The 19,453-nt window shown below is 34.8% G+C and overlaps 2 protein-coding genes across 3 annotated transcripts; both read left to right on the top strand.

Moving 5' to 3' along the window:
• The first annotated feature begins 572 nt into the window (after positions 1–572).
• LOC124095714 (trace amine-associated receptor 1) lies at positions 573–1,595 on the top strand. Its single transcript, XM_046448951.1, has one exon. The coding sequence runs from the start codon at positions 573–575 to the stop codon at positions 1,593–1,595; it is 1,023 nt and encodes a 340-aa protein (XP_046304907.1).
• An 11,238-nt stretch (positions 1,596–12,833) lies between these two features.
• Positions 12,834–19,235, top strand: LOC124095448 (trace amine-associated receptor 2). Of its 2 annotated transcripts, none has more exons than XM_046448608.1 (2): positions 12,834–12,857; positions 18,231–19,235. In XM_046448608.1, exon 2 carries the CDS (start codon positions 18,309–18,311, stop codon positions 19,233–19,235), a length of 927 nt encoding a protein of 308 aa, XP_046304564.1. In that variant the 5' UTR covers positions 12,834–12,857; positions 18,231–18,308. The 2 variants fall into 2 exon arrangements, with proteins under 2 accessions (XP_046304564.1, XP_046304555.1); XM_046448599.1 differs by lacking the exon at positions 12,834–12,857 and adding an exon at positions 13,546–13,569 and having other exon boundaries at positions 18,237–19,235.
• The last annotated feature ends 218 nt before the right edge of the window (positions 19,236–19,453 follow it).

The following is a 19,453-nucleotide window of genomic DNA, read 5'->3' as shown; positions in this document are numbered from 1 at the left end:
ACATTTAAAACATTTGTTTCTTTTTGCTAATATATTTTACTTGTAAGTTTTCTAGCAATTTGTATCTGCCCTTTAGAATGTAAGCATCACCACTAGATTCTGGCTTTTTAGACAAATAGCATAAGTAAAAGAAAGAAGGAAAAAAAGGGAAAGAGTGAGTGTGGGGGGTCCATATCAAAGTGTATGATGATAATCATCATTTGACCTCTGATCTGTAAACATGAAGGTTTCATATAGTTAAACCTAATAATTCAGCTTTCTGCTTTAGCAAAATGTCCAGATCCAACTAGCAGTTTCAAAAAATCATTGAATTGAAGTGAACTTGGAAATAAAGCTTCTTCCAAAATGATTATTCTTCAATAGGAATAATCAAAAGGAAGCTATGGGTAAGTGTGTTAAAAATGCAAGGAATCAAATTGCTGATTTACCCTTTCTCTCTCCCCCCCCACCCCATCTTTCTGGGATAGGTATGTGCAAATAAAAGGAGAAGGAACTATAAACTGACTATGGATCTGGAAAAAGATTATGCGACACACAAAGGGAAAAATAAACTTGGTGGAGAATTGTCAGGAATGATGCCCCTTTGCAACAATATAATTAATATCTCCTGTGTGAAAAGCAACTGGTCAAGCCATGTTCGTGCTTCATTGTACAGCTTAATGGTACTGATAATTCTGATCACTCTGGTTGGAAATCTGATAGTCATTATTTCCATACCACATTTCAAGCAACTTCACACCCCTACTAATTGGCTCATTCATTCCATGGCCATTGTGGACTTCCTGCTGGGGTGCCTGGTGATGCCTTATAGCATGGTGAGGTCAATTGAGCACTGCTGGTATTTTGGAGAGTTCTTCTGTAAAATTCACACTAGCACTGACATTATGCTGAGTTCAGCCTCCATTTTTCACTTGTCCTTCATTTCCATTGACCGCTACTATGCAGTGTGTGACCCATTGAGATACAAAGCCAGGATCAATATCTTGGTAATTCTTGTGATGATCTTCATTAGTTGGAGCATTCCTGCTATTTTTGCATTTGGAATGATCTTTCTGGAGCTAAACTTCAAAGGAATTGAAGAGATATATTATAAACATTTTCACTGCACAGGGGGCTGCTCGGTTGTCTTTAGCAAAACATCTGGGGTATTGGCCTTTCTGACTTCTTTCTATATACCTGGGTCTGTTATGTTGTGTGTCTACTACAGAATATATTTCATAGCTAAAGGGCAAGCAAGATCAATTAATCATACAAATCAGAAGCTTCACTTTGGATTAGAAGAGAAAAATGGAATTTCACAAAACAAAAAAAGAAAAGCTGCGAAGACATTAGGGATCATGATGGGTGTTTTCCTGATATGCTGGAGCCCTTTCTTTGTGTGCACAGTCATGGATCCTTTCCTGAACTACACAATTCTACCCCCTTTGAATGATGCATTCATTTGGTTTGGCTACTTGAACTCTACTTTTAATCCAATGGTTTATGCATTTTTCTATCCCTGGTTCAGAAGAGCATTGAAGACAATTCTACTTGGTAAAATTTTTCAAAGAGATTCATTTAGGTGTAAGCTATTTTTAGAATCAAATCCACAATAATTTTATTATTGCAAAATGGTTGGTGATCCAGTTCATGAACACAACATTACAACCGAATGCACTAACTACATGGATCTTTCATTTGTTATTTGAGTCAAAGTACTTATGGTGAGCCAAGTTATGCTTATCATCTCTTATATGGAACATGGTAGATGCAATCTTAGCCCTTCTTATGATACATACACAAATTTTGAAAACCTAGTATTTAAGGACCTACATTTTAAAGAACATTTCCTAGGACTAGGTTGTAGCTCAGTGGAAAAGTGCTTGGTTAGCATGTACAAGGCTCCAGTTTGATCCCCAGCAACATGAAAGGCAGGTAGTGGTGAGGAGGAGAAGGAGGAGGAGGAGGAGGAGAATTCTTCTTCTAAAGAACTTCTCCTGCCCTTAGGTGAACTTCCATGAGTTGACAGTGGTACCTTACTAAGTGGTTCAGTAGTGGAAACTATAAGACTATATTTGGGGATACAAATTGGAATGATTTTGTCACATTTACATATAGAAATTTGTCATATATGTACAGTTGGCCCTCCATATATTCAGGTTCTGCATCTGCAGATTGAAGTAATCTTAGATCAAAAATTTTGTGGAAAAAGAACATTGTGCCTGTAGAGAACACTTATAGATGTTTTTGGTTTTTCATTATTATAGTTGTCAATATAGTAACCATTTACATAACATTTACACAGTATTAGCTATTGCAAGTTATCTACAGATGATTTGAAGTATATGGGAGGATGTCACAGATAATAAGCAAATGTTATGCTATTTTATATAGGAGATGTCACATCCATGGATTTTTGTATCTACTGAAGATCCTGAAACAAATACCACAAGGATACTGAGGGACAACTGCATGTATCTTTTTTGTGTATAAGGATTTTTATAACCATTTCCCTATCATCTACTATTTCAGTTGTTTCTAATTTCTTAAATAATAACAGTTAAATTATGTTCTGTCTGTTACTTGCTACTGAGGCCATGAAAATGTCTGAAAGGATTTAACCATATTTTAAGGTTATATCTTGCATGGTGGACTCAAAATATATCCAGAATAAAACAAGGTAACTTATTTTAAGGTCAGAATATACACACCATGCCTACTAAAACAGTATCTACAAAAAGAAAAAAAAAAGGAACAAATAGTGGTTTCCAAAAATGTGCCTTAATAGGAAATGGGAAACATTCTAAATTATATACATTGATCTGCAATTGAACTGTTTCTTACATAGACTTTACATGGTTTGTTTCAGGTTAAGTATCATGAGGAATTTGAATTTATTCAATAATAGCAATTTTTGCTCAAGTGAGTTAGGGCAAGGTGGCCAATTTTAAATGAAACTAAAATGCACACTTCTACCTATACATGTCTGTTCACAAATTTGATGATCTTCTGGGGATATATTAAATCTTTTCATCTATTATAGTCTGTTTCAGAACTATATTTTGTCTCATTGAATACATATAAAAACTTTATGAGTGACCTTTTAATTTAGTATGTGGTAAGACAAGTTGTCTCTAATCACTTCTTTTTAAAACACTACCTTGAATTTATTTACCTGTGAGACCAGTGTGTCAAAATTTTAAAATAAAAAAAGCACTTTGAGAGATTTTTATCCTTTACAGCAAATGAGGTTCATTTGCTCCAACATATTCCTCTAGGATTATTTCTAAATGTTGAATAAATTTCTGAAATCATTTTGTTTTTATGTAAACATTATTGCTGGTATATAATAAAGTTTATTTTAACTTTCCATTTGACTTGTTTAGGTTTTCATTATAGATATTGATGTTATCTATAATGCTAAGTTTTATCTCCTTTGCAATAATAATGATTTAATAATGATTTTTATGCATATTCCTTACTGTGCTCTACTAATCAGAATTTCTAGAGCAATTCTGATAATGGTGATAAGAGTCGTCTTTATCGTATACCTCTTTTAAATTACTCAGGTTTTAATAGATTTTATGTTTTTCTTGGAACAAGATCATGACCCAGGTAATTCTATATTGTTGGTTTAGTATGAATAGAGCCCTTACTGCCCATCCTTTTTTGTAAGCTCTATTATTGTTTTGTTTTGTGGTGCTGGGGGTTGAACCCATGGCCTTGTGCATTCGAGGCAAACACTCTACCAGCTGAGCTATATCCCCAGCCCTGTAGGCTCTATTTTTAATGCTCATAGTAAGAAATAACCAAAACTTTCATCAAAGCATGCAGAAAGGTTGGCTTTTTCTGTCCATATTCCCTACTTTACCATAGCTTGTGTTTCCTCAGGCAGAAGCTGTTTGGATCTTTTGGTCATCCAGAGTCCATTTCCCAACTGGAATCCAATAAGCTTTAGGGAAATTTCTCATTCCCACAGACTAGAGTCTGCTGGAACTATAATCAAGAGACTGGTCTCTTTCCTTTCCCTTTAAATGCATGGATAACCCCAGTTAAAATTTTCAGGTCTTTCTCCAGAATTTAATGTTTAGCAAAGGGAAAAAGACAGTAATCTTTTACAGAACCATTAGCTGAAAACATGGACTTCCATTCCTTCCAAGTGGTAATATCATGGTAAGGTCATGGTCAGTCTGCTCTTGGTATATTGTCACAGTTCTTGCTTCCCAAACTTTAGAGCTGCCTACCTGTCTGCCCATTTCCAAAGTGAGTTACCCAACCTTCATGGATTTCAAGTCCCAGACAGAATTCTATGAATGGTTTCTGGTTGTATCTATGAAAAGGACCTTAACTTAATATACGAGAACATAGTAAATACCAATAAAACTATTGCAACAACATGATACATGATACTTTTTCCTCTCAGTCAAGACATCTTCCAATTAGAACAGTTCTCATTTTCCACTCTCCAATCAAAGAGGAATATCCATACAAATTTCTTCTCTAGATGGGACAAAACAAAAATGTGCTAGCAAAGAAGTTTGTTGGAAATGACTTACTATAAATATTAATGCTATCTTTGGAGATCATTAGACTGGAAGTTCCATTATGAATTTAAACTTGGTCCTTGAAATCAGAATTCACTTATCAATTTTCTGCAAATATTTCCTAATCCACTGTGGATTCTGGTAAGCCACATTTTCTGTTTATTTGTACACTGTCACAAAGAGCTTGAGTATTAAATGTGGAAGGATATATGAAGAATGATTTGTGTTTCTAAATTTAACAGACTACAAAGAGTACCAACACTGAAATAATCGACATGATGTAAGAATCAGAGTGAAATTTTCTAAATTGAAATTATATTATAATTAAATTATAATTTAATCAATTGATTAATTTTTTTTTTTTTTTTGTGATATTGGGGTTTGAACCCAGAGCCTTGTACTTGTTAGGAAAGCGCTCTGCTACCAAGCTACATTCTCAGCTCTGCTTTTTGTATTTTTAAAAGTGATACATATGCATTTTCCAAAGCTCATTGAGTATGTAACCAACTGAAAGAAATTTTCAAAGAAAGTAAACTTGTCTTTGACATGTCTTCAAATTTTTTTCCACATCCCTTCTTTTCCTAAAATTCTATCTTTAAGTCTCTAAGCTGCCAGTGAATTTATACTGTTCTGACATTCCACCTGGCTCATTCCATTGAGGCTTATTCTGTTGTAAGTCACATCAGCATTGGCATCTGTTTCTGTCTTTGACCTTTCCCAGGAAGTAGACATAGTCGATTCATACAAATTTAAATTTTCTCAGCGTATTTATAAGTTAAACAGAAATAGGAGCTTAAAGATAAGCCACTCAATGATTTATCAATGGCAGTTATTCCTCTTGGTAAATGTATAAATCAGATAAGCAATAACTAATGTGATAAACTAAAAAATGTGTTTATTAATAAAAAATGTGTTTTTCAGTCAACAGTTTTACAACATGGTGTGTAAAGTAGTGTTTTCAACCCTGGTTACTACTGGGGAGGAGTTATCAGTTATTCAGACAGAGTTACTTCAGAACCCCAAACACTGGTTTACTCTTGTACAAAATGAAATAATATGTCACTTACCTCATGAGTCTGTTGAATATTAGATGGAAGACCCAACCTAGTATATTTTGGCCACACACACAAAAACAGTCTACAAACATACACTTTTAGCATCATCCCTGGTCATTTTATTGGTATGTGCTATTGTGATGCTCACTCAGTAGATGCTAAGGCACTACACACAGAGAACTTGACAAAGGAAGATATTACTTATCTTTAAAAAAGTAGAATTTTAACATATTTTCCTAATAAATGACATAATTATAATAATTATGCAAAGGATAGCCAAAATTTTTCAAAAGTCTATGCAGAAAGATGTAACCTGGTGAGACATTTATGCATTTTTGTACTGTGAAGTTATTGTGTGTTTAAGAGATTATGGAAATTTTTATCTCTTTAAAAAATAATTTATATAAAATGAATATACATACACATATAATCTATATGAGTATTTGTAATTATATATAATAATGGTTGATATAATTATAAATTTTATATATTGTTATCTATCTATAAAACATCTATTATCTACCTAATGAGCCTGGGTAAAAATTGTGTAACCTTATAAAACACTGATATAAAGTCCTGAAGCACCTGTCATTAAAAAAAAAAAAAAAAAACAACTTCTAGCTTTGGCACCAGACAAGCATGGGTTCAAAAGTTAGCTCTAATTGTAGTTCCTGTGTTTTTCCTCCTTTATGACTTTGCTTCTGCAGCTCTGTATACCTGAAATGCCTCCTCCCCAAACACATGGTGTAACTAGCTAACATCTATTCATCCTAAAAGACTCACCTTGTGATTACCTGTCCTGGGACCCATTTTTAAATTCCCTCAGGTAGATTCCGAACATATCCTACACACTCCTTGTCAGCGCACTTACTGAGTACATTGTAGTGTCCTCTGCCCCCTGGTCTATGAATCCAGAAGTTAGGGACTGTGTTTTATTCATCTTTGTATTCCTGAGCTTAGCACCATGCTGGCACAGATGGCACTCCATAATGCTTTATTAGGTGAATAAAGCAAATAAAATATATTAAGAAGTCCAAGGGGTACAGCTAATAAAAGATAGAGACAGATTTTGGGCCTAATTCTCTCAGGCTACAAACTCTACCCTCTTTTCTATTTCAGAAAATGGGGCCAACTGTGGGAAAAATATAAGGAATTCATAATTTTATCCCCAGTCAGATGTGCCTATGTGGGCTTAATTTTGGCAATAAATGTGTGTTTTTTTTATTATTAGAAAAATATTTTAAAAGATAAGTTACTAAAACATATCCTGAAACTATTAACTAGGTTTGGCTTAAGACCTTCTAGAGAGACTTATGCTTGAAGCATTAAAATTACTCAGGCTGGGACTGGGGATGTGGCTCAGTGGTAGAGTGCTTGCCTAGGATATCTGAGGCACTGGGTCCAATCCTCAGCACCACATATAAATAAACAAATAGAATAAAGGGACTGTGTTCATCTACAACTACCAAAAAAAAAAAACACCAAAATTTAAAAAAGAAATAACATATTCAGGCTGGGTTTGGCTGAGACTCAGAAACCTGACGTTTCAATCAGTGATTCAGATTCTTTGGAAGGAATACATTTCTTCTAAGAACCATTGATTTAGAGCTATAAGAAAAAGGAATTCTAAACTGATTTTTAATATACATGGGAGGGTAAAAATTCAGAGGAATAATGAACAATACAACTCAATTAATAAGGAGCTCAGAAGCCCTGGTTGTGAGCTCTGTGGGTAGGGCCTGGTAAAATCATAAGAACTGCTAAAACCCACAGTCACATTCAGTGGAAACAGGTAGCAAAGACAACAAACCAACACAAGCAAAATAATTCTTGCTACTAAGAAGAAAGTTGGCCTATACTGTATTGCTACTCCCCCTTTTGATAGAAAAGCATAATTTATTTGGTGTATGTAATTTACTTATAATTTTTAAATTTGAAATTACCCTTGAAAGGATAAATGAAATGAGTGTTTAATAAGGGTTTTCTTTTATCATCCAACAAGAGTTAAAGTGTGGTGTCGGTGAAAGGCTTTCCTGAGACTTGAAAAATATTGCAGATATGTGATTCTTTATTTGTGGCTCCTGATACCAGCTCTGTAAACATATTTACATCAGATAAGAAGGTAGACTAAGGCACCAATCACTGTTTTGCTTCTTTTGCATCATCTAAAGTTTTCTTTCTGAGTTTTACATTTGGTCTTTGCTTAATAGTTTGAGAATTCCCCCAAGCATTTAGTTCTTCAACTAAAACTCCATGGTAAACATTTTCCTATCTCCATTAAGTGAAACTCCCTCACCAGGGACTTAACAAATGTGAAATCATTTTCCTTCATGACCAGCACCAAACAACAGATGTGTTAATGATGCCCTCTGGTCTCTCTTTACTCAGAAGTTTGATAAATAAGAACAAAGTGTGAGTGATGTTGCTTATACTTGACTCTTTGGACAAAGGACTTGGGTCAAACAAATTGCAGCTTCAAAGTGTCAAACTGTAAATGAAGTGTAGAGGGCATTGGTAATTAGCCAATCAACACATTTAATGACTATTATTTGCAAGTCCCTCAAGGCTACTTTTACAAACAGAAGGGTTTACACAGACACTGATATCACATGCTTGAAAGGTGTTGATAACTTTGTTTTTAAATGGTTTAAAGTTTTCTTCTTGTTTGTATTTCTCTTAATTATAGAAAATTACAAAGTCTTGGGAATAAGGAAAAAACACATAGATCATATGTTGTTTTTTCTTCCATAATTCATGTTAACTAAAACATAAAATAAAACATAGCAAAACACTACAATAACACCTACTGTACTACCAACTACTAGTTTAGAGGTAGAATCACCACAATGCTATGTTAGAATATTCACAACTAGATCACAGTTTAGCTTTATCTATTAGAAGAAGAAGAAGAAGGAAGAAGAAGAGGAGGAGGAGGAGGGGGCGGATGAGGGAAGGAGAAGGAGCTGGGGGAGAAAAGAAATGGTGGTCATTATCTGGGTAATACAATCATCTGAATTCTCCATCACTACAGCTACCATCATCAGATAAGGCCACAACCAACCAAAGACAGAATCATTGCTTGTGATATATTCTGGAAATCAAATATCTGCCTGAGTTTCTATTCAAACAATGGATATTATTAGCTGTTTAAGCTGTGTTCAACAGGGGAAAGAAATTTACTATATCTCTTTAAATTATAATTTTCTTGTTTTTAAGTGGACACTACAGTTTTCAAGGTTCTTAAAAAGATTTATTCATCAATTATTCATTCACATAACTGATACTATTGGACATATACCTTATGCCAGTTAATTTGTTCTCCAGATGGCAAGGACACAACGGTGAGCAAGACTAAAATATTCTCCAACTCTCCAGAATTTTCATGGAAATAAAATGAGGTTTTCTAGGAACTAAATGAGATTGCATCTGTCAAAAGTGTTTAGATAAGGTACAATGCATAGTTCTTAGCGTATGGTCAATAAATTAGACATATGATTTGCAGTTCACTTTACTATTACCAACCAGTTCATAGTTGCAGAGATAAATTTATTTATTTATTTTCCTTTTTTTATTGGTTGTTCAAAACATTACAAAGCTCTTGACATATCATATTTCATACATTAGATTCAAGTGGGTTATGAACTCCCATTTTTACCCCAAATACAGATTGCAGAATCACATCGGTTACACATCCACATTTTTACATAATGCCATATTAGTAACTGTTGTATTCTGCTACCTTTCCTATCCTCTACTATCCCCCCTCCCCTCCCCTCCCCTCCCATCTTCTCTCTCTACTCCACCTACTGTAATTCATTTCTCTCCTTGTTTTTTTTTCCCATTCCCCTCACAACCTCTTATATGTAATTTTGTATAACAATGAGGGTCTCCTTCCATTACCATGCAATTTCCCTTTTCTCTCCCTTTCCCTCCCACCTCATGTCTCTGTTTAATGTTAATCTTTTCCTCCTGCTCTTCCTCCCTGCTCTGTTCTTAGTTGCTCTCATTATTATCTCATTATATCAAAGAAGACATTTGCTCTCATTATATCAAAGAAGACATTTGTCCTTCTCAGAGGAGAACATACAATCAATCAACAAGTACATGAAAAAATGCTCACCATCTCTAGCAGTCAGAGAAATGCAAATAAAAACCACCCTAAGATACCATCTCACTCCAGTAAGATTGGCAGCCATTATGAAGTCAAACAACAACAAGTGCTGGAGAGGATGTGGGGAAAAGGGTACTCTTGTACATTGCTGGTGGGACTGCAAAAAACTTAAAAAACTCAAAAAACTTAACACACACACACACACACACACACACACCTTAAATCAATAAATTAGCAAAGGAACTGAACAGACACTTCACAGAAGAAGAAATATAATTGGTCAACAAATATATGAAAAAATGTTCAACATCACTAGCAATTAGAGAAATGCAAATTAAAATTACACTGAGCTTTCATCTCACTCCAGTCAGAATGGCTGGCAATTATCAAAGAATACAGGTAATAATAAATGTTGGCAAGAATGTGGGGAAAAATGTGTACTCATACATTGCTGGCAAAACTGCAAATTGGTACAGCCACTCTGGAAAGTAGTATGGAGACTCCTCAGAAAACTTGAAATGGAACCACCATTTGACTCAGTTATCACACTCCTTGGCATATACCCAAAGGATTTAAAATCAGCATAGTATAGTGATGTGGCCACACCAATGTTCATAGCAGCTCAATTCACAATAGCTAAGCTATGCTCACAGTAATCAGGAAAATAGACTACAATAAATTACTACTTTTCTCTCCTCTTTAATTCTGATAATGCCTTGTGTTGAATGGAAGTCAATAGAAATTCTATATCTCAATTGTGAGAATGTAAATTAGTACAATCACTTGTTTACTATTTGTTTTTGTCATGTGGACATGAGTATTCATAATCTTTCTGTCTCTGAAATTACTTTCTCATATCTATTTCCAAGAAAATCTCTTGAATATATGTCCCAGGAGACTTGCTCTAGAATGTTCAAGATATCATTGTTCCAATAGCAAAAGAATTGGAAATAATTCAAATAACTATTGATTGGAGCAAAGATAAACAGACAATTATTTCAGCGAAATAAAGTAGTGCAGCTACCTACAGTTCAGTGGAAAAAAATAAGAGCAAAACAAAGTTCAAAAGACAACCAAGAATTTGGTACTCATTTTATAAAGAGTTCTAAAAACCAAACAATATTCTGATTTAGTTATACAAATATAATAGCCTGAATATGGCTATTAAATGAATACAAAAAATAATAAACACAAAATTCAAGGCAGTGGCTTCCTCCCCAAAGATGTGTGGGAGTGTGGCTATATGGAGAAACTGTAGCTTCTAATGGTTTAGGAGGAACGAGTAAGTCATAAATATCACCATATCATACTTGGAGTCACCACAGAGCTATTAGTCTTAAATCTTGTTCTCAGGATTAGAGAGGTTGTTTCAAAAGTTTTCTGAGGCTTAGACATATGTCTTTTTTGCTTAGCCATGTATTTATTTATTTTATTTTATTTTTTTTTAGATTTTGTCTTTGTATATCATCAGTCCTCTTCTACTCTGCCATGGTTGGTTTCCCTTGAGGAAGCTCTATTGTTCCTTCTTGCCAGTTGGTAAAATGGTATACAGTAGTCCCCCTTCATCCATTGGGATATGTTCCAAAACCCACACCTTCCCCAAAGTGGATGCCTGAAACTTCGGGTAGTACTGAACCCATATATTTTCTTGTGCATGCATACCTATGGTAACGTTTAATTTATGAATTAAGCACAGTGAGATACTAACAACAATAATTAATAATCAAATAGAACAATTATAACAACTTATTGTGCCAAACTTATGTAAATTTTCTCTCTCTCTCTCTCTCTCTCTCTCACACACACACACACACATATAATATCTCTCTTATTTTGTGATGATGGGGATTGAATCCAGGGGTGCTTTACCACTGAGCCACATCACCTGCCTTTTTACTTTGTATTTTGATACAGGGTCTCACTGAGCTGGTAGGATGCCATCAAACTTGAAATCCTTCTATCTCAGCTTCCAGAGTAGCTGAGATTATATGTATGCACCACCAGTGCCCAGCTCTCTCATGCAGTATTTTAATTTTATTATGCTCACCTTCTAATGATGTAAGATGATCCAATTCCTACATTATGAAATGAAATAAAATATATAACAGTCATTGTGACATAGTGTTAGGCTGCTACATAAGGGTTACTTGAACACAAGCACTCCAGTATCTAAAGAGTTAATCTGATAACCGAGATGGCTACAAATGACTAGCAGGAGGGTAGTGTATATAGCATGGATATGCTGACAAAGGGGTGATTCATGTCTCAGGGGAGATGCAGAGGGACAGCATGAGATTTCAATCTGCCACTCATAGCAGCACACAATTTAAAATTGATGAATTTTTCATTTCTAGAATTTTCTATTTAATATTTTTGAACCGCATTTAACTGGAACCATGGATAAGGAAAGAATACTATATTTCAGTTTCTTGGATATATTCCAGTAATAGTGAACTTCAAAAGGAAAGGGTACAAGATTCATTCCCTTTGCTCTGTATATATTGTTTAGCTCTTAAAAACATATTTAAGTTTTAATCTTTCCCCATGAATTGTCCCTCAGTTATGTAATTAATAGAGAATGATGAAGTGATTCTTTACAGAACTAAGGTTTGTCCAGTGTGACTCACTATCTCTACCAGAAGCGAGAGAAGTTAAGAGCAACTTTTGTCTTTTGCTGACTATTTAAAAATTAAGATCTAAAATTATGCTAATATTTGTGCTAAATATTTGTAAATATTTTTAAAAACACTTTCACTTATATTTTTATTCCATAATATAACTGAATATTCATTGAAATAAAAACATTTTTTGTTGTTGTTCTTTCTCTTCCTTAAGCAGAGCTACTGGGAAAGGGTGAGTGAGGAGCGTTTACAAATTTTTAGGACCCAGCACAAAATGAAAATGTAGAGCACCTTGCTTAAAAACTCTTAAGATTTCAAGTGGGAGACTAAAGAACATTCAGCCAAGTGTCAGTCCTTCAAAGCTTTCTTCTCCATGAAACTACACAACTGCACACCCACAGAGTGACCCTGGGCCAAAGTGAGGTCACTAAAACAGCTATAATTTAAATTCCTGCAGGACCTGATGTGTTCCAGTGACCTGTGTTATATTTCATCTCTATCTGAATTATCAATTGGAAATGAACTTTCACATTTCAGAAAAGACAAATGAAAATATAGGCACTTAAACCACATAGGAATAGATTTAAACCAAGTAACATCTGAAAAAATTTCGGCATAACGACGGGAGTTATTAAAGATTTAATATTGATGCCCGATTCCTCCAGGTCTAAGAGGTTTGATGAGATAAATTATTTCAGTAACATTCATGCAAGAGAGAGAGAGAGAGAGAGAGAGAGAGAGAGAGAGAGAGAGAGAGAGAGAGAAGTGGATAGTAAAGCCTCTTCTCAGTCTGAAATGTTAGATGCAGTATGGACTGTGACCATCCCAGATCATCCTAAAGATCTGGAGGACACACATCCATTTTTCTATTTGAACTACTGGTCCCATCTATATGTGGTTGGGATTATGTTCTGCGGGGCCACCCACAACTCAGCAATTCAGATTTGTTACTACAGCCTTTATGTAATGGCAGGCTTAGAATTTCAGCAGGGCAGGTGAGGAAAATCTAGGTGAAGCAGAGACTCCTGAGAGGAGGCAAGAATGTGTTAGGCTCATTGAAGTTCTTCAACAATGGCAAGGTGTTTGTTTCACTTCCAGATCCAATTCCCTTGAGATTAAGTGTTACAAAAAAAGTCATAAAACAGCCCAATTAACAATGGTTTAGGTCTTCTATTTTCATATAAATAGTCATAGTAAATAGAAAGTGACAAAGTTTCTTCCACAAGGAGTTAACAATGGCAGCTTTCACAGTGAAACAGGTATGTAGAGAAAGGATTATAAAGAAAACACCTTGTTCTCTCTTGAAACTTTTTTTTACAGAAGTAAATTGTTGCCCTACTGATGAAGTAGCACTGTTGGTAAGTGATGAAGAATCTTTTTCCAATTAGTAATGTGCAGAGAGAATATGTAGATATGAGAAAAATTGTTGAAGGTGCAGGACTGAATATGAATTTGTAATAAAAGGCAGATTCTTTCTAATATGTGAAGAGGATAAGGTGAAGCCTTTTAATAGTACACGTGTTTCTTGGGAAGCATATTTAAAATACTGGAAAGGATTACTTCTTCATAATAAGAAATGTATTTATTACAGGTGTTCACCTAAGTGAAACATAGGGCCAAAACAGTTGTATGGGCTTTTTTTACATACAATTACACTACTTTTTTAGCAGGAACGTTTTTTGATCATTTTTCTGAACATTTTTTGTATTCTTGAATGCAATTTTTTCAAGGGAGGAAGAAAGGAAATTTGATAATGCTTATTATACATCCATCAAGCATTGTTCTAAGGCCATTCACATGTATTATTTAATGCATTAATATTCATTAACATTAAAAATTGATAAAACTGGAAAACTGAAATAAAAAAGAAATCAATTGTTTGGGTGAGTGCAAAATAATTTCAAGGCAAGCAGAAAGAATGATTAGCAAGAAGACTGAAATTTAATCCTTAAAACTTAAAATGTCAACTTCAAAGAAACTTAAATGTCTTTAAAAGTGATTATAAAGCAGAAAAAATATTTAACAAGGAGATATTAATCAAATTTAAAGACAAGGTAAAATGAAATGAGATCACAATTTTAAAAATCAGAAAATCTGTATTGTGTTTTGGTCTTGCACTTTAAATATTTTCATGGGGAATATTAAAAAAAGTTTCATTTTTATAGTTTAACAGAAAAAAAATTTAGATATAATAGTTTTATAAGCTGATTGGGCAAGAAATTCACTATATTCTAAATCTTTAACTTTTTTGCCTGAGCTTATAGAAATACAACAGTAATGGAGAAATAGTCTGACATTTCATTTAATTATACTTCAATTTGCACATCTACACATGCTTACATTAAGTGGTTTTTAAAAATAGGGAAAAATGATCCTGAAACAATATAATCTTGAAAATATTGTTTTTGCATTAAACTTTCCAAATGTGATCAATTGAAATATGTGAAAGATATGATTAATAACACCTATGTGAAATGTCACAGCAGGAACTATGCCAAAAGCCAGGCAGGATGGTGCACACCTGTAATCCCAGTTTCTTGGTGGGTGAGGCAATAGGATCTTAAGTTCAAGATTAGCCTTAGCAATTTAGCAAGACCCTGTGTCAAATTAAAGGACTGGGGATATATCTCAGAGGTAAAGTGGCCTTGGGTTTAATCCCCAGTACCAAAAATAACAACAACAAAAAAATATGTCCAATATGCCATGGAGAATGGCTATGTTTAGGTAGAATAAACAGTATTTGATAAGCCCTTCAAGTAATTATCTAATGTGCTCCTCACTGTTCTGTGGCAGATGTTTGAGGAATACAGATATGCACTTAGGTATCATACTATGTTAAAAAAAAAAAACCTCATTATAGTATGTAAAGCTGATTGGTTAATAAAAGTTCCTGAATACTAAAAGGGAAATGAGTCAAACTCTGTACACCATGATTTGAGACTAAGAATTGAGTAGAACTTTTACAAAAAGTGGGATAGTAGGATGACAATTTTATCAGTCAGTAAGCCAGGACCAGAGCAAGTTTGCAATTAAATTGTACAATGAATTACTGTTGTAGAGTTGCCACAAGCACAAAATTATTGTGTGTATGCCATTTTCATAATTAACTTATTATTTCTCTTTACTTTCTAAGAAGTAAAGTGGTTTTAAAATAAACCAACAAAATTCCCTTTGTGTCTATGCTTTTCTTTTTCTTTTGATCTGGGAATTGAACTTAGGGTCTCACATGTGTCAAGCATATACTCTATCACTGGGTTACACTCCCAGCCCTTCCCATGCTTTTTGATGAGCATACCAAAGGTAACCAGAATTTTCCTTTGTTTTTCATAGTACTGCACTTTTGCTGTGGTCATGCCTAAGTGTCCAGCAGGTGGCAAACATACAATACCAAATGGTTGAAAAACTTGGTACCAGCACAGAGGAACAATTCCTTGCCTCTTATTGCTTTTTCCCTGTAAGAATGTTAGGAGGAACAGAATGAAATGCCCTGAATATACTAGAAACTCTAGAAACTCCCATTTTTAGCTGCTAAAAATTAATATAGTTTGAGAAATAGTTGTAACATTTTAGAGATTTCTGGATCAAAATGTTTTGATGAATTCTTTCAGGAATAAGCCTCTTTCTGTCAACAGCATTTAGAGTGCTATTTGGTAGAAACTTCAAAGACAGTTTGGTAGTGTTCCTGTTTTCCGGTATCTGATCTCCCAGGTCACAGATATAAAAATGGCTCCTTCCTCCATCTTTAGTTCCATTGCTAAAACATGTCCCATCACACAGTTAGGCCATTAGTTCTCTGCAGGTGGAGGTTTGCCTCAGAGTAGGAAGGAAAAAGAATAAAATTACCAACAATAAACTCATCCTTTGGAATCAGTTGGGGAAGACTTTTTAATTTTAAATCTTCCCCTACTCTCTGATAGCTAACTTAACTATTTTATTTATTTATTTTAAACATCACTGTCCAAATTTGAGGACAAAAAACACTGGGAAAAAAAACAATGAAATTAGAAACACCTCTTCTCTCACCCTTGCATTTGAGAGATCTCTGAGCATTACTTTTTGAAAGACCTCAGACATATCCTACCCCTGGAGAAAATGCTTTTCTCCTGTTATTCATATTAGGCAATTTTATCTTCTTTTAAAATCTTATTAACACATTGAGATCCAGATCAAAAGTCACAGTTGTACTGGGATATTTTTGTCTAGCCCAGACTGAATTTACCTTGTCCAGTTTTTGTCTTTAGTTGTGCATTTTGCCTAGATCTTTCTTTGATTAGTTAATTAGCATTGTTGCTTTTAGCTGAAGTTCAAAATCATTGAGGTTTTAAGTCATACGTAGTTTATCTCTTCAGCAGTTTCATATTTTTGAAGTCAGAGACTATACGCTTTCTTGTTCATTTCACTGTGTCTTGTATATTGTGAGCCTCTAATAGATATTTCTTGCTCAATTTGTGATTAGTGCTTTTACATCAGAGAGAGTGACACTTGGTTAATCTGTCAGTAACAGGCCAAGTCTGATAGATGTGAGGTCATTGAAGGTCAAAAACCAAACACTTCTCTGCAAAATTAATAGTATGCTTTGCATATTGCTTTTTTTCCTAATGTACATTAAAAAAGAAAAGTATTGTAACTCGTGAGCACATTACATTCCAAAGATAGGTGTAAATCATAATCTGTGGATTTTTTTTTATATTTAAGCTAGAAATAGTGGGCAGAACAAGAGGGCATGTACTTGTATTTTCTTAGTGAGGACTGACTTGCTTTTTGAAAGCTCCCTAACCACCTGCTCATAGCCCTCTGTGTGGATCCTGCTCAGGAACTTATTAGATTGTCATTATGGCCTGTTGTCTGTTATACAGGCTTTGAGTAGACACAGCAAGGAGGTACACTGCTTAAAGAAGTAAAATTGGTCATACAATTCCCCTTCTCCTTTCCTTTCCCTCTCACCTCTCTTCCCTATTAAATGGTAATCTTCTCATGCTCTTCCTCCCTATCCCATTTTGAGTCACCACCCTTATATCAGAGAAGATATGTCAAGATCATTGTACTGTCATGTGTAACTAATTTTTTTTTTTTAAAAAGTAAAAGTGGTATAGCTTTGCTCTCTGCCTGTCTCTGCCTTAGATGCCCTGGCTGGTGGGATGCTTGTCAAGGCTTCATGATTTGCTGAAGATGATGACCCCATCAAATAATTAGGGTACTTCGATGATTCCTCACCATTAAACAACCCTACCATGAAAAATCAAAGCATAGTGAAAATGGTGGGACACATGAATAAAACTCTTTCCAAATAATAATCTCCTGGACCCATAAGGCAATAAAACACAAGCTAATCAAGTATGATTGTGTATTTCAGATTCATTTGAGGAAGAAACGCATGTGTTGTTTAATAACTATTCTTTCTGTATATATCAGTTATGGGGACTGGGTTTGTAGCTCAATGGTACAGCACTTGCCTAGCACGAATGAGGCACTGGGTTTGATCCTCAGCACCACATAAAAATAAGTAAGTAAAATAAAGGTATTGTGTCCATCTACAACTAAAAAGTGTTTTTTTAAAAAGGAAGATCAATTACTGTTACTTCAATAATAAACCTATTTCTTCTTTTCCTCCTCTTTCTTGCCCTCCTTCCTCTTCTTATTTACAGATCTTAAAATAATTAAGTAAAAGTTTTAAATATTTGTGATACAATTTGAATTGAGAAAAATACAAATAATGATCATTTAAGCCCATTGGGTTAGAATTGTATAAGACTACAGTCAAATTATATAAATAAATTAATGGGAAAGACACAAGTAATATTTCAGCATACTTATGTTTCTGGAGTCTTCTACATCTTTCTTGAGGCTTTCTATGAAAGCACATATAAGACATAGATTACTTTGTCTATATTCTGACAGAGTGCCATGTGCTCTTGCTTTTCTGAAGGAAACCCTATTCAACTGTTCTGAGTATGGAAATGGATCCTGTCCAGAAAATGAGAGGTCCCTGGGCACCCGAATGGCCATGTATTCTCTTATGGCAGGAGCCATATTCATCACGGTGTTCGGAAACCTTGCCATGATAGTTTCCATTTCCTACTTCAAGCAGCTTCACACACCAACCAACTTCCTCATCCTCTCCATGGCAGTCACTGACTTCCTCCTGGGATTCACCATCATGCCATACAGTATGGTCAGATCCGTGGAGAACTGCTGGTATTTTGGGCTTACATTTTGCAAGATTCATTATAGTTTTGACCTGATGCTTAGCATCACATCCATTTTCCATCTTTGCTCAGTGGCCATTGATAGATTTTATGCTATCTGTTACCCTTTACGATATTCCACCAAAATGACGATTGCAGTCATCAAACGGTTGCTACTTCTCTGCTGGTCAGTTCCTGGAGCCTTTGCCTTTGGGGTGGTCTTCTCAGAGGCTTATGCTGATGGAATAGAAGGCTATGACATCTTGGTCGCTTGTTCCAGTTCCTGCCCAGTCATGTTCAACAAGCTATGGGGGACCACCTTGTTTATGGCAGGTTTCTTCACTCCTGGATCTATGATGGTAGGGATTTATGGCAAAATTTTTGCAGTATCCAGAATACATGCTCGTGCAATCAATAACTTGCCAGAAAATCAAAATAATCAAATGAGGAAAGACAAAAAAGCAGCCAAAACTTTAGGAATAGTGATGGGTGTTTTTTTGTTATGTTGGTTTCCCTGTTTTTTCACAATTTTACTGGATCCATTTTTGAACTTCTCTACTCCTGCTGTTTTGTTTGATGCCTTGACCTGGTTTGGCTATTTTAACTCCACGTGTAATCCCTTAATATATGGTTTCTTCTATCCCTGGTTTCGCAGAGCACTTAAGTACATTCTCCTAGGTAAAGTTTTCAGCTCACATTTCCATGATACTAATTTGCTTACTCAAAAAGAAACTGAATAGAATTATTTATGGATGAGTGAATTAAAGCAAAAGGACTGGAACTTTGAAGAATGAAGTTGTTTAAAGGGTGTGTGCATGTGTGTGTTTGCATGCACACACACATTATTTTTGTTAGCATGGAAGGCTCCTGATTACTAAGACTTGGAAAAACAAATCTTCTCTTTGGATCAAAATTGGTCCAATCCTTCACACATCCACTACTTAGAACCAAAAAAAAA

The sequence above is a fragment of the Marmota monax genome, unplaced genomic scaffold (assembly GCF_021218885.2).
Source record: "Marmota monax isolate L192 unplaced genomic scaffold, Marmota_monax_Labrador192_F-V1.1 WCK01_AAM20220418_F8-fsc00030, whole genome shotgun sequence".
NCBI classification, from domain to species: domain Eukaryota; kingdom Metazoa; phylum Chordata; class Mammalia; order Rodentia; family Sciuridae; genus Marmota; species Marmota monax.
Note: the sequence above shows the minus strand (reverse complement) of the source record. Positions and strands in the feature narration are given on the sequence as shown.